Here is a 16,513-nt window from a genome sequence, read left to right on the forward strand (position 1 = left end):
ATCCTATTAGGCAGATGATTAATACCTTTGTATAAGTGAACTACTTCAGTTGACAGTTACCTCTGTCCTACACAGTATAAGACAGAAGAGAATTGTTTACAGCTCAACCAAGGGAAGAATTACACCCATTCACATCACTGAACATTTTCTGCATTTTAAATGTACTGCATGACTTTGCATTTGCCTGCACCAACATCAGGGTTGTATAAATACCATAAATTATACATAAAATCCAAGATATAAAGACAACCATTAAAGCTAAAGTTTAGTGAATAGTGTCCTATGTGCTGATGGTGGTTGAAATCAAAGTCCTCTGCCCCCATATACCCCTGTGGCGATGATCTTCCAGTGCTGTAGGGATTAATATGAGTAGCGGTACTTGACAGGTTCCTGTCACAGGTACAAACTATGCTTTCCAACCCATGGTCCATCCAAAGAATCTGTACTACCGATATCCCTGCAGCACTAAGATATCACCACTGTGGGGGTATAAAGGGGTGTAAGACTTCAGATTTCAACTGAACACAGCCTCCACCAGTACACTCTTCATTCATGGTAAGTATCATCCCTTCAGCTTTAAACATAATAAAAACAATACAAAATTCATTCAGAATTAAGAAAAAAAAAAAAAAAGTCATATGGGGTTGTATTGAAGGCATATACAAGGGACTCGTTTTATTGGTTTTTATCAATGCATCCTTCTACATCAGATTCTTATGTGGACTGGACAAAACAGACTTTTCTTCAGTGACTACTGCAAGCTGGATGCAGTCATGGGGCACAGGATATTTGTTTTTCTCACCTATTTAATCAACAGAAAAAAAAAAATAAGTAAAAATCAATCTACCATCCAGGGAGGGGAATAAAAGGAGCTTGCGACGCTGAATTTTTTTTGAAGGTGCAAGCTCCTAAGATTTCTTCCTCCAATTACTATTTTGAGAGTAACTGGCCTGGAACGAGCATATACATAGTGGGACATGCATATCCATTTTCCAGATACTTGACCAAAGTGGAGAAGGAAGGACAAGGATTACAGCTGCAGAGCAAGCTCAGACAAAAATGTCAGTTTCTAGAATTTTATCTTGAACCATTGCTTTTAAATTGACACTATACAATATCCTTATTATCCAAAACTAATCTATACACATTCACTAATTAAATTACCCTGTTCTCTGTTTTTCATGAAAGTTTTTTTTGTACTCTTTGTAATGTCCTTCATGAGCTCCCAAACTTCTACCTTTCCCCTTCACTTACATTTGTTTGGAATGAGCAGTGTAAACTAGTTGTAGTCCTGCACACCACAAATCCCACAGTCCATCTCGGGAACAAGCAGGAGAGGGTGGCTATGTTCCTACACACAGTGGGACAACAAGGTCGAATGTAGGCACCCTTTAATAGAAAACTCGATCACAGCAGCAAATGAGAAGAGGAGTTTGAAGATTTGGAGGAGACCAAGAACAAAAAAGGTACTTTTTTGAACTAAGAATACCTACTTGAAGTTGAATAGAATTTTTTTAAAGCAGGAGTAATTCAATGTTTCTAAAAGTGTAGGTGTAATAAAAAAACAAACTTTTTTTTTTTCAAATAGCGTTGGGAAGAGTTGAAACCCCTACCAGTATTTTTTTTTTTTTTTTTTTTTTTGATGTATGCACCATTGGGGAGATTTCTGTTTACTTCCTGTCCCAAAGACACAACATGAAGGTAAAGGATCTCTACCAAAATTATGTTCTCTGCTTAGACAGTATCCCCTAACCTTTTATCCTATTTGGGGAATCTCTACATTGGGGTAATGCAGACAGCAAAAAAAACTTAAGGGTTTAACTCTTCCCCACTTTATGAAAAAAAGAAAAAGAAAAAAAAAAAAAAAAAAACACCCCTGCACACACACTACACAAACACGTGTCTATACTTTTAACCACTTCCCTACTGCCCTATAACAGAACTGTTGCTACAGGGTGACAGGGCTGCGCAAAATCACGTATCTAAGTGATTTTGCATTTCCGTGTAGGGGGCGGCTACAGCTGTCGATCACCAGGTCCCAGATGGAGATTCTCCCCCGGCCCCCGGTGATTGCCAAGGAACACTGACAGGGGAGAGGTCTGTATGTAAACAATACAGATCTCTCCCCTGTCATCACCAGAATACTGCTTTGTATTGCTCTGCATAGCAGAGCAATACAAAGCAGCATGCTTAAAACACGCACAGTTAGTAAAACAGCACAGTTAACCCCTTCCTGCAGTGTCTGTACTTTTTATTAGCACTGATCACTGTATTAGTGTCACTGGCAGCTAGTCAGTTACCCCCAGTGTCAGTATGCCTGCCGCAGTCCCGCTATAAATCACTGCCATTACTAGTATAAAAACAAACAAAAATTCCAGTATATATACACTGCCCTTTGTAGACTCTATAACTTTCACGTTAACCAATTAATTTACACCTATTGGTATTTTGTTTTAGCGAAGACATGTAGCAGAATACATTTTGGCCTAAATTTATGACAAAATTTGATTTTTAAAATTTGTTTCACTGGACATGTTTTATAGCAAAAAGTAAAAAAATGTTTTTTCCCCAAAATTGTTGGTATTTTTTTTGTTTATAGCGCAAAAAAAAAAAAACCGCAGAGGTGATCAAATACCACCAAAAGAAAGCTCCATTTGTGGGGGAAAAAAAAAAAAAGGATACATTTTATTTGGGTGCAGCGTTGCATGACCGCGCAATTGTCAGTTAAAGTAACAGCACCTTATCGCAAAAAATGGCCTGGTCAGGAAGGGGGGTAAATCCTCTGTATGGCAAGTGGGTAATTTAGAGCAGTGTTCTCATGAAAATTACAACATCAGATGGCTGTTTATCAAGGAATAGTGCATCTAGACTAGAACATTTCTGGTTATCAAGCAATTTGCCATCACTTACCTGCAGCTCTTCAGCAGTGCTCACATCTAGCCCTGTTATTTCCTGTATCCTTGTGTTAATCCTTGAAATGACTGGATGCTCATAGCTAGATAGCCAAGCACTAGTATGAAGGAAAGATAAAACAATTTAATCTGGGTTTTTAAAATTGGCGTTTATTTTACATTCATGTCACTATGTAATGTTACCCAGAGGGGTCAGTGCTGCTCCTCTGCATACATATGAAAGGCTTCCATTAAACAAAAAAGTTGAATCTGTGTGTTGAGCTCCCAGAATTCATTGTTCAAGCTGTGCATAGCTTGCCCTGATGCAGGTCCATACAGTATTGATGGAACAAACCTACAGCATTTAATTTACTTAACTGCATCTACCAGAATGCTTACTCAGCCAGTACTAATTAAGATGTATTTCAGCAAGAGCCAAAAAGCTGAACAGAAGGTTTCCCTGTTGTAAAAAGACACTTTCTTCTACACTTCACATTAAATGTAAAATACACTGGATGGCTGTCAATGGAAATTATTTGTTTAGTATGCATCCTTTGTATCTGCCCATCGGGGGTTCATTGTACAAATTGGGCTTCTCTGAACTAGCTAGCCTTGCATATAAAGTAATATCACTTCTGTTCTTCACAGGCAGCCAGACAGATCTTGGAAAAAGGGATAACTGTGGCTTATTTCTTCTGATTAGTGCCTGTAACAAACTCATTGGCAGGCTGAACTGCCCATGCAGATTATAAAAAAAAAAAAAAAAAGGAAGAAGATTGACCCAGTTAGTGTTTTGTACACTAGGAAAATCAACATTTAAATCAGAAAATACAGCTGTTATATAGAGTTCTAAGACTGGACCAACAGACTGGATACCATTTAGTAAATTACAGTCTACTGCACTCAGTTTTTTTTCTATGCGAATTTCAGCCGGTTTCTGAGGAACCATATGAAATTCACCTAACTCCCTTCAATTGTATCAAAAAATGTTTCCAATCACATGCAGCCACAGTTCAGGTATTCTGGCAGCCACTGGTGCCGGCTTTCAGAATACAATAGCAGCACCAGGGGATTCATCTATCTATCCTGTATAGTGTAGATGGAGAAATCGTGTTTGATTTTTTTTCATTCAGCCTCGGATGGAATAAAAAAATAAAAAATTCTTTGTATGGTCAGTCTAAAGCCGGCCTTAGATGGTTGGAATATCGGAGGACAACTTCCACTGTTCAAAAAAAGCAGTTTTTTTTAATCACCAAACAAAAAACACACACGATTTTGTAAGTTTGTCCATTTGCAAAGGAATGAAGTGTCTATAACTTTTATCATAGGTGTATTTTAAATGATAGAGGGAGAACGTCAACCAAAAACCCAGAAACAACTTCTGAAACAAATGTTCAGTGAGTAAAATAAGTATTTGATCCCTAAGCAAACACATACATACAGACACATTTTTCCCCAGAAAAAAAAAAGAAAAAAAAAGGAAGAAGAGGGAAATGGTATTCAGTAAAACAGACTCATGTTTTCCTTTTTAATGAGCAAACTATGATATGCATTAAATCCATTTATATTTTACACTGACTCTTTAGGAAGAATTCCTAAAATGCTAGCAGAAGGCAGTAAAATTCAGCCCATTTGCAACACATTACAGGAAGCACAGCTGAAAGTGCTGTGTAGACTGGCTTTAAGCCACCTCAAATTTGCCACGTACTGTACACTGGGATACAGTAGCCGACAAATAAAGTTTTCTGTAATTTAGAGAGGATTTTGTAGCCGTATTAGTGCATTTGCGACAGAAACAATTGAGTACTGTCCGTGATACTTTTTTTATTTGCACTAACATACAATTTTGAGGACAAGCTTTCGGGGTATGTCCCCTTCTTCAAAGTCCAAACAGTACTATTACAAATCACAAAGTTTAAGCAGAATGTTAGAAGGGATTGAGAAAAAAAAAAGGCTACAGATAAGATACATCAAAAGCGAGGGGGGGAAGGGGGGGGGAATACTACACTCACACAGAGGGGGTCAAGCTTCAGCTAATAGATAGTCATGAAACTGTCGGATAATGGTTGAGGAATCCCATGTCCAAGTTAAGGCCGTTATCTTTTGTGTCAAATAGAATTATCATTCTTAGTTCAAATGTTTTTCTTTCCTGGATGGATTTGAATTTTACTTTCAGAACTAAAACATTGAGGTCTTCCATATTGTGGCCTGGTTGTGTGAAATGGTGTCCTACAGGTGTGCAGAGGTCATCTTCTTTATGTTCCTTGATGGTATGTCTGTGCAAATTCATCCTTGTTTGCAACTTCTGTCCTGTTTCGCCAACATAAGATCCTTTGCTGCATTTTCTGCACTGGATAAGGTAACAACATTACTGGAGGTGCAGCTGTATGATCCCTAAATATTGAAGATCCCTTTTGAGTGTCTGACACTTTTTGATGGATTGATTTGGTTGCACAGCTTGCAGCGTTTCTTATTGCAGGGTGTGCTTCCATTATTTGTGACATCATAATCAGAAGGAAGTTTCCTACTGATTAGTTTATTTCTGAGGTTTGGGGGTTGTCTGAAAGCCAGTATTGGGGGTTGCTGGAATATTTCTCAGAGTTCCATCCTCTGTTATGATGGGTTGTAAATCTTTGATTATTTTCGTATTCCTTCTAGTGCTGGGTTGTATGTGGTTACTAGGAGGTACACGGTTGTTTGTTTTTTTTCTCTTTGTACTGAAGTATCTTATCTGTAGCCTTTTTTTTTTTTCTCAATCCCTTCTAACATTCTGCTTAAACTTTTTGATTTGTAATAGTACTGCTTGGACTTTGAAGAAGGGGACATACCCCGAAAGCTTGTCCTCAAAATTGTATGTTAGTGCAAATAAAAAAAGTATCACAGGCAGTACTCAATTGTTTCTGTAATTTAGAGCAAATTCAGCTGTGGCCTAGAAAGGGGAGTCTTAAAATAGGAGACACCCTAAAGTCAAAGCGGCTATATGACAAATACTTAATTTTACTGAATGGGAAGTATGCAGATCAGGAGTCTAGACTGTACTTGATGCATACTTGGTTTAAGTCCATGAACAAACAGCCTTCAGATTATCAAGACAGCCAGGTAGATATTTTTCAGCTGACATTTAAAAATGGTAGCCTAGATTTGTATCAAGTCAGGTTTTTTTTTCGTTTTTTTCGGGAGAGGAGGAAAAACTACCAACAACATGAGGACTATACTGCTTTGTGTCCACTTCACATACATTATATAAAAATCTAACAAAAACTATAAAACACACACGAAAAGAAAAAAAAAAAAAAAAAAGAAGAGGAAAAACTAATGTTGCAATTAGGAAGTGAGGAAATCTCAGGGAGGAAAATATACACTCCTGGACTGTCAAGGTCCTACCTTTTCCCAGAGGTTATGTTACTCCATGTGCTAGCATCCATCTTGGATTTCTGCTGAGCATGATGGGAATCTTTTATGCCTTCAGGTCTCTGAGGTCCATCCCCCAGAGGGGTGTGGCTGAGTACATATAAGCCTGGGATCTGCACATGCTCTTTGCACTTGTGTCTTGTGTCTTTGTCTTGCTACAGCTCTGTGTATACGCTCGTGACTCTTCTGGTATTCTGACTCGGCTTGTGACTAAGACCATTCTCTGTGTTTCCCTTTGATCTGACCTTCCGTTGCTGAACCCGGCCCGTGACCTGTGATTCTCTGTCTACTGTTCTGTACTGTTTTGTCCCGTTGTTATTGACCCGGCTTGTCTGACTACGCTATTGTCATTCTCACCAGCTACACGCCATTGGCGGCGGCCATTACCGCAGCTGGGGTGTCTCGGGGGCCGCGACCTGGTCCCTGGTTGCGTCAAGTCCATCCCCACCATCAGGGGCCCTGGTGAAGGGCAGCCTGGGACTTAGACTCCGCGCCCTGAGGGACTTCAGTCTGTTGGTGGTGGTTGTCGTCAGCCAGTGCGTTACCCTGCCACTAGGCCTACCTGTCCGTTCCACAGCCCTGCCCTGACATTACACAAGTGCCATGAATCCTGACGGTGCAGGTACGCCTTCACTTCCAATGTTGGTCGCCAGACTGGATCAACAGGATCTCCTGTTGGATCAGTTCGCTCAGGCGTTGCAAACTCTGCTGGCACGCACCGCGCACCTTACTCCTGGTGTTATTAGGCCGGTGGTCGCTCCCGCTGCTGTTCCGCTTGCTGTGCCTACCGCCGCGGCTGATGCGGCACCCGCGGTGTCCAGAGGTATGACCGGTTCAGCCCCTCTTCCACAGCGCTTTGGGGGTGAGCCGAGTCAGTGTCGTGGGTTCCTTAACCAGGTGGGGATTTACTTTGAATTAATCCCCTACGCTTTTCCGACTGAGAGGTCAAAGGTGGGTTTCCTCATCTCACTACTCTCAGACAAGGCCTTGGCCTGGGCGAATCCCTTATGGGAGAGGAATGACCCAGTGATTCACGAGTTTTCCGGTTTTGTCGATGCCTTCCGTAGGGTATTCGATGTACCGGCTCGCTCCGCCTCGGCTGCCAAGCTGCTCATGTCTATGCATCAGGGTTCACGGACCGTGGCCGAGTACGCCATAGAGTTTCGTACCCTGGCAGCAGAGGTGGGTTGGAACAATGAGGCTCTGGTGGCTGCGTTTTCTCAGGGTCTTTCTGATGCATTGAAGGACGAGATAGCAGCCAAGGAATTGCCTGTGGAGCTGGAAGCACTAATTTCCTTCCTGATCCTGATTGATACCAGGCTCAGGGAGAGGCCTTCACTCAAGGAACGCCTGCGGAGGCCTTCCAATCGACTGGCACCTGCGTTTTCTATCCCACCCATTCCTCCCTCTCCTCCCACGCCTCCTGGGGATAGATTGTCTGGTGGTGAGCCCATGCAGCTGGGGTTTGCTCGCCTTTCCGAGGGAGAGCGGGCCGCTCGGCGTCGGGAGGGTCGCTGCCTGTACTGTGGTCTTGGTGGGCACTTACGGCAGTCCTGTCCGGTCCGTCCGGGAAACGCTCGCACCTGAGATCCTGTCGGGGACAGATCTTGGGTGGAGTCTCCTCGTCCCCGGCGTTCCGCAGAGATAAGCCACTGATCACCGTTGTCCTCTCTTGGGCGGAGGGCTCGGTGACGGCCCAGGCGTTGGTAGATTCTGGGGCCGGCGGGTTGTTTATGGACAGCTCGTTTGCTGCCCAGCACTCCATTCCCCTGCAGGCTCGAGTTACCCCATTGGTTCTCGAGGCGATAGATGGCAGGCCCCTGCAACCACCGCAAGTTACCCACGAGACTATGCCAGTTGAAGTAGCTATTGGGGCTGTTCACAGGGAGTTGGCCTGTTTCCAGGTGATTTCTTCTCCGCACTATTCGGTGGTTTTGGGGTATCCCTGGCTCCAGATGCACAATCCAACCTTCAATTGGCAAACTGCCGAGATTCTCTCGTGGTCTCCACAGTGTGGGGCCGGGTGCATCCGTGGGCCGGTTAAGGTGTTGTGTGCCTCCTCAGACTCTGCGTTGCCCACTGATTATGGGGAGTACCAGGACGTGTTTGATAAGGTACGCGCTGGTGCCTTACCTGCTCATCGTCCTTACGACTGCGCCATATCCTTGCAACCCGGTGCCACTCCTCCGCGTGGCAGGGTGTATCCTCTCTCGGTTGCGGAGAATAAGGCCATGGAGGAGTACGTTGCGGATGCACTTTCCCGGGGGCACATTCGTAAGTCTACTTCCCCAGCAGGAGCGGGCTTTTTCTTTGTAAAGAAGAAGGGTGGTGAATTGAGGCCTTGCATCGATTATAGGGGTCTCAATCGAATCACCACTAAGAATGCATACCCGATTCCCTTGATTACTGAGTTGTTCGACCGCCTTAAGGGGGCAACAGTCTTTACCAAACTTGACCTTAGGGCGGCGTACAACCTCGTACGGATCAAACAGGGGGATGAGTGGAAGACCGCGTTTAACACCAGAACCGGGCACTACGAATACCTGGTGATGCCCTTCGGGTTGTGTAACGCGCCCGCAGTGTTTCAGGAATTCATAAATGATGTCCTTCGTGACTTGTTGCAGCAGTGCGTGGTAGTTTACTTGGATGACATCCTGGTTTACTCTGCCTCCATGGAGTCCCATATCCAGGATGTCAAGCAGGTGCTGCAACGATTACGTGAGAACGAACTTTTTTGTAAACTTGAGAAGTGCGAATTCCATCGATCCCAAGTTGCCTTTTTAGGCTACATCATTTCTGCGGAGGGATTCTCCATGGACCCTCAGAAGGTTTCGGCGGTTCTGCAGTGGCCTCGTCCCAATGGTCTTCGGCCCATTCAGCGCTTTTTGGGTTTTGCCAACTACTATCGGAAGTTCATCAGGAACTTCTCCACGCTGGCAAAACCTCTCTCAGACCTAACCAAGAAGGGCAGCAATCCTCACGAGTGGCCATCCGAGGCCATCGTAGCTTTTGAGGCTCTGAAATCCGCCTTCACTTCGGCTCCGATACTGTCTCATCCCAATCCTGGATTGCCCTTCGTCCTTGAGGTTGATGCATCCGAGACGGGAGTAGGCGCTCTCCTGTCTCAACGTCGGTCGCCCGATGGACCCCTACTTCCCTGTGGGTTCTACTCCAGGAAGCTTTCCTCTGCAGAGTGCAACTACCAGATTGGAGATAGGGAGTTGTTGGCAATCATTCTGGCTCTCAAGGAATGGAGGCACCTGCTCGAGGGCTCCGCAGTTCCGGTCCTCATTCTTACCGATCATAAGAACCTGACTTACCTTTCGGAGGCCAAAAGATTGACACCCCGTCAGGCCAGATGGGCCTTGTTCTTGTCGCGGTTCAACTATGTGGTCTCCTATTTGCCTGGTTCCAAGAATGTCAGGGCTGATGCATTATCGCGGCAATACTCTGAGTTGTCCAGGGAGGACTCTGAGCCAACCTCGGTCATACCTCCAGATCATATCCTGGCTGCCATTCGTACCAGTCTGACTTCTCCCCTTGGGGAGCAGATTTTGGCGGCTCAAACTGACGCTCCTCCCGAGAGACCGGAGGGTAGATGTTTTGTACCCGAGGGGTTGCGCACCCGTCTGCTGCGTACCTACCATAACTCCAAAACTGCCGGGCATCCGGGGAGAAACCAGTTGTCTTGGGTCGTCTCTCGGTTGTTCTGGTGGCCAACTCTCCGTGCCGACATCGCCTCTTATGTAGCGGCATGTTCGATCTGTGCCCAGAATAAATCTCCACGGCATCTTCCAATGGGTCTTCTGCAACCCATTCCCAATGGGGAGCGTCCTTGGTCACACCTGGGCATGGACTTTATTGTAGACCTCCCTGTGTCTCGGGGCCATACGGTCATCCTCATGGTCGTCGATCGTTTTTCCAAAATGTGCCATTGTATTCCACTCAGGAAATTACCAACAGCGCAAGAACTGGCCACGGTCTTTTCCAGGGAGATTTTTCGCCTGCATGGGTTGCCCAAGGTGATTGTCTCGGACCGCGGGAGTCAGTTCGTGTCCAGATTCTGGCGCGCCTTCTGCTCCCAGTTGGGCATTAGTCTCTCCTTTTCTTCAGCCTACCACCCGCAGTCCAATGGGGCTGCGGAGCGTTCCAATCAGGCCTTAGAACAATTCCTTCGGTGTTATATCTCGGACCATCAGGACGATTGGGTCGATCTCCTGCCTTGGGCAGAGTTTGCCAGGAACTCAGCGGTCAACTCCTCCTCCGGGATGTCCCCCTTCATGGCCAACTATGGGTACCAACCCGCGGTATTACCTGAGAGGTTCTCACCACAGGACATTCCGGCTGTGGAGAACCATCTTGCTGCCCTACGTTCTTCATGGGGGCAGATCCAGAGGGCTTTGAGGGACTCGGCTCAGCGTCAGAAGTTCCAGGCTGATCGCAGACGGTTGCCCGCTCCTTCTTACCAGGTCGGCGATCGGGTGTGGTTGTCTACTCGTAACCTCAATCTTCGGGTGCCCACACCCAAACTAGCTCCCCGTTTTGTCGGTCCTTTTCGCATTCTCCGCAAGGTGAATCCGGTGGCCTATGCCCTTGCCCTTCCACCTGGGATGCGGATCTCCAATATCTTTCATGTATCACTGTTGAAACCTCTGATCTGCAATCGCTTTACTACCTCTCTGCCTCGGCCCCGTCCCATTCGGGTTGACGGTCATGAGGAGTATGAGGTGAGCCGGATCCTGGACTCTCGATTGGTGCGCGGCCGATTACAGTTCCTGGTTCATTGGCGTGGTTATGGTCCCGAGGAGCGTTCCTGGGTTCCTTCCGAGGATGTCCATGCTCCTGCCCTCCTCCGCGCGTTTCATACCCGCTTTCCTCAGAAACCTTTTGTTGAGCCGCGGAGGGGGAGGGGCCCTTGAGGAGGAGGTACTGTCAAGGTCCTACCTTTTCCCAGAGGTTATGTTACTCCATGTGCTAGCATCCATCTTGGATTTCTGCTGAGCATGATGGGAATCTTTTATGCCTTCAGGTCTCTGAGGTCCATCCCCCAGAGGGGTGTGGCTGAGTACATCTAAGCCTGGGATCTGCACATGCTCTTTGCACTTGTGTCTTGTGTCTTTGTCTTGCTACAGCTCTGTGTATACGCTCGTGACTCTTCTGGTATTCTGACTCGGCTTGTGACTAAGACCATTCTCTGTGTTTCCCTTTGATCTGACCTTCCGTTGCTGAACCCGGCCCGTGACCTGTGATTCTCTGTCTACTGTTCTGTACTGTTTTGTCCCGTTGTTATTGACCCGGCTTGTCTGACTACGCTATTGTCATTCTCACCAGCTACACGCCATTGGCGGCGGCCATTACCGCAGCTGGGGTGTCTCGGGGGCCGCGACCTGGTCCCTGGTTGCGTCAAGTCCATCCCCACCATCAGGGGCCCTGGTGAAGGGCAGCCTGGGACTTAGACTCCGCGCCCTGAGGGACTTCAGTCTGTTGGTGGTGGTTGTCGTCAGCCAGTGCGTTACCCTGCCACTAGGCCTACCTGTCCGTTCCACAGCCCTGCCCTGACATGGACTGCCCTTATTGGAAAATTTCCTCCCTATTGTTCTCTAGCAACAGTTTAAAACAAATAACGTAAATAATAAAGTAAATATTCCAATGAAAGTGAATGCACACTGAAAGCAGTTTTTGTTTGTTTTTTTCTTTTTGTAGTTTGTCCTTGTACTTGTACATGTTGTGGCAATATTTACTCCTTACATGTATTACAAATACAGACTATTTCTTGTGTGAGCCACGCTGATCCTAATATTATTCCCAGTGTACTAGCTAGACTATTTATAATATTCAATAGAGAAGATGGGACTTTCAGGGGGCATAGACATGAACACCACACATTAAAAGTTATATAATTTTTATTTCGTATTTTGGTAAAACACAAGAAAGGAAAGAAATACAAAAACAATTTCAATTCTAAGAATACCAACTGAGATTCAAGCTTGGTAGGTAAATGGAGTATACTCCATTTACCTAACAAAGTTTGAATCTCAGTTGGTATTCTTAGAATTGAAATTGTTTTTGTATTTCTTTCCTTTCTTGTGTTTTACCAAAATACGAAATAAAAATTATATAACTTTTAATGTGTGGTATTCATGTCTATGCACCCTGAAAGTCCCATCTTCTCTATTGATTATTTGCAATTTTAAGGGATGTGGTGCAATAATCATATCTGGTCACTCGCTCGCCACTTCACCGTTTCATGTATCTAGAATCTACTCTCTACTGATGTGAGGAAGAATCCCCGCTGGGTGAACACATCAATTATTGCTAGCAGCTGCCAATAATCGCATCTAAAATCAGTCAGGCTGGTTGTGCCCAAATTGATCGATCAACTTGGGTACATTCAGCCTGCCTATACATGGTTTGAATCTCGAATGGTTCCTGCTGAACTGGCCAAGACTCGAACAGTCTATGGCTGGCTTAACTCACACAGCTGGAAGACAGATGCTTAGGACAGTAGTGAGCAGAAGCAGCTGCCTAATGGAATACAAATCAATACGCATTACTAATGTGAAAGGGACGGACTGACTGACACACACCTTAACTTTTGCCACATTTTGTTATGTTACAGCCTTATTCCAAAATGGATTCAATTATTTTTTTTTCTCAACATTCTACAAACAATACTCCATAATGACAATGTGAAAGACGTTTGTTTTTTTTATTTTTAATAAATTGCAAAGATTTCAAAACCAACAAAACCACATGTGCATAAGTATTAACAGCCTTTGGTCAATACTTTGTTGAAGCACCTTTAGCACCAATTACAGCCTCAAGTCATTTTGAGTATGATGCTACAAGCTTGGCACACCTATTTTTGGCCAATTTCTCCCATTCTTCTTGCAGTACCTCTCAAGCTCCATCAGGTTGGATGGGGAGAGTCAGTGCACAGCCATTTTCAGATCTCTCTAGAGGTGTTCAATCGGGTTCAAGTCTGAGCCACGCCAGGACATTCTCAGAGTTGGCCCGTAGCCACTCCTTTGTTATGTGGGCTGTGTGCTTAGGGTCGTTGTCCTGTTGAAAGATGAACCATCACCCCAGTCTAAGGTTCAGAGCGCTCTGGAACAGGTTTTCATCAAGGATGTCTCTGTATATTGCTGCATTTACCTTTCCTTCAATCCTGACTAATCTCCCAGTTCCTGCTGCTGAAAAACATCCCCACAGCATGATTCTGCCAACACCATGCTTCACTGTAGGGATGGTATTGGTCAGGTGGTGAGCGGTGCCTGGTTTCCGCCAGACATGATGCTTGGCATTCAGGCCAAAGAGTTCAATCTTTTTTTCTTCAGACATGAGAATTTTGTTTCTCATGGTCTGAGTCCCTCAGGTAACTTTTGGTAAACTCCAGGCGGGCTGCCATTTGCCTTTTATGAAGGAGTGGCTTCCATCTGGCCACTCTACCATACAGGCCTGATTGGTGGAGTGCTGCAGAGATGGTTCTTCTGGAAGGTTCTCCTCTCTCCACAGAGAAACACTGGAGCTCTTTCAGAGTGACCATCGGGTGCTTGGATACCTCCCTGGCTAAGGCCCTTCTCCCTCAATCGTTCATTGTGGCCGGGTGGCCCTCTCTAGGAAGATCTTGGTTGTTCCGAACCTCTTCCATTTACAGAAGATGGAGGCCACTGTGCTCATTGGAACCTTCAGTGCTGCAGAAATGTTTTTGTGCCCATTCCCAGACCTGTGCCTTGATACAATCCTGTCTCGGAGATCTACGGACAATTCCTTGGACTTCATGGCATGATTTGTGCTCTGACATGCACGGTTAACTATGGGACCTTATATAGATAGGTTTTTGCCTTTCCTAATCTTGTCCAATCAACTGAATTTCCCACAGGTAGACTCCAAGTTGTGGAAACATCTCAAGGATGAATAGTGGGAACAGGATGTACCAGAACTCAATTTTGAGAGTCATGACAAAGGCTGTGAATACTTACAGTATTTACATGTGGTTTTGTTTTTCATTTTTAGTAAATTGCAAAGATTTCAAAACAAGCTCCTTGCATGCTGTCAATATGGGATATGGTTTGTAGAATGCTGAGGGAAAAAAATCAATTTAATCCATTTTGGAACAAGGCTGTGACATAAAAATGTGGCAAAAGTTAAGCGCTGTGAATACTTTCTGGATGCAGTGTGTGTAAAATTATACATACCTCCAGATGGGAGGGAAAAAAAAAAAATACTAGGACCAGAAATGTACTGCTAAGCAAAGACATTTAATGGCTCACAACCAAAGTCATCAGAATCCCTCAAAGGTACATCCATCCTGTAAATGGCACATTAAAGTGTTTATAGTGCTCCAACTAGCAGCCTTGCAAACCACCTCTGCCGAGACTTTCAAATAAGAAGCCCATGACACCGCCATGCCCCTGTTTGATTGAGCCCTTACTTCTTCTGGAGGAGGAAGGTTCAAGAATTTATAAGCCGATTGTATAGTCCTAACAATGTAGGCCGAGAGAACCCTAGATCTAGCCTGCCGTCTTCTTGGGCCTGAAGGGTAGACCAAGGAATTATCCACTTTTCTGACATGTCTGGTGCACTCTAGGTAGACTAAGGGGTGAAACTAGATCTAGCTTTTTCCATTCTTCTTCAGTTTCCTCAGGAATAAAGGATGTAAATACAGACTTCCCATTCATCAAGTGGAAAGACGTGGTCACTTTGGGGAAAAAAAAAAAAAGAAAAGAAGAAGTACTGTCCTGAGAACCACTCTCTCTGGAAAGACCAAGCAGTACGTTCCTTCACCGAGAAGGCACACAACTCGGAGACTTCTTGCTGAGGAAACGATTAGGAAAATTGTTCTTAAAGTAAGATAATGCATTGAACAGGATAATGGAGGGTCAAAAGGAGATCCCAATAAAGCTTTGAAGACCAGGGTCAAATCCCACTTTGGAAAGTAGGTCTTCACTTGAGGACGGATTCTCATTGTGGCCTTCAAAAAGCGAATCACCAAAAGATGTAATGCCCATCTTCTTTGGGTCAGAGCTGCTAAGGCCGATACTTGGACTCTCAAGGAATTATATTGCCAGACCCTTATCCAGGCCCTTTTGGAGGAAGTCCAAAAAACATTAGATAATGGAGAGATAGGATCCCAGCCATTCGTCAAGGCAAATTCACGAAATGCTCCCCACACATGCGGATATGTGGAATTTGTAGACGGTTTCCTTGAGTTGAACAAGGTGTCAATGACTTTGAAATACACATTTCTTTCAACCATCCCCTTTCAATCTCCAAGCCATTAGATTCAATCTTCTGATGTATGGGTGTCGTTTCCCATTCTACATCAACAAATCTGCCCAATGTGGCAGGGGAATTGGATCTTCTAGCCTCATTCTCCATACCAAAGGGAACCAGGGCCTTCTTGGCCAAAATGGAAGCATTACTATTGCCTGGACCCTCTCCTGCTGTATCTTCAGTAACACCTGAAGAATTAGAGGGATGGGGGGGGAATATGTACACTAGGGAAAGCTCCAGGGGTTTGAAAGGGCATCCTGGTTTAGAGCTTGCAGATCTCGAAAACGCAACAAGTATGGAAGACGCCCTTTTTTCACAGCTGAGGCCATCAAATCTATCATCGGTGTCCCCCATTGGCTGAAGAATGGTTGGAGATAGCTCAGACTGAGTGACCACTCGTTGTGGTTGAAGAATTTCTGACTTAGAGAATCTGCTATGGTATTCTAGGACCCGGGAAGATATGCCGCTGTTATGGATGTCAGATGTTCTGCCCAAAAAAAAAAAAAAATTTGAGCAGTGATCCTCAGTAGGTTCAAGCTCTTCATGCCCCCTTGATAGGCCACATAGGCTACTTCTGTTTTCTTGTCTGACAAAATCTTTACGGCTTTTCCTTGAAGCAGTAGTAGGAAAGTTTGAAGAGCCTCCACAAGCCGCCATAAGCTCCAACTGATTGGAGGCTGTCGGAGGGCTCTGGTTTCACTGACCTTGAGCTTGTTGACCCAAGCAATGGGCTCCCCAAACCAAATGGCTGGCATCTGTTGTCACATTCACCGCAGCAGGTGGTTGGAGCAGCACACCTTGTGCTAAGTTCTTCGTTCTCAACCACCATCTCAGGGACTGAGCAATCAAAGCGGGGATGAGAATACCTTGTTTTAGGGAATGGTGGTCCCACTGCTGCAGATAGTTGAATTGAAAGTCTTCTATGCCATCTTGCC

At 45.0% G+C, this 16,513-nt stretch overlaps 1 protein-coding gene across 5 annotated transcripts in view; it reads right to left on the minus strand.

The window, feature by feature from the left end:
- Positions 1-16,513, minus strand: part of P4HA1 (prolyl 4-hydroxylase subunit alpha 1) — an 86,059-nt gene that overhangs the window by 22,166 nt on the left and 47,380 nt on the right. For 4 of the 5 annotated variants that reach the window (XM_089670737.1, XM_089670738.1, XM_089670734.1 and 1 more), the window contains exon 10: positions 2,911-3,010. In XM_089670737.1, the coding sequence (XP_089526863.1) occupies positions 2,911-3,010 (100 nt within the window). Of the gene's footprint in view, positions 1-663; positions 803-2,910; positions 3,011-16,513 lie in introns of those variants that run through there. The other variant, XM_089670739.1, reaches the window with a different exon arrangement.

The sequence above is a fragment of the Staurois parvus genome, unplaced genomic scaffold, assembly GCF_062004578.1.
Source record: "Staurois parvus isolate SC_StPar_1 unplaced genomic scaffold, SC_StPar_1.0 ptg000094l, whole genome shotgun sequence".
Taxonomy (NCBI): Eukaryota; Metazoa; Chordata; class Amphibia; order Anura; family Ranidae; genus Staurois; species Staurois parvus.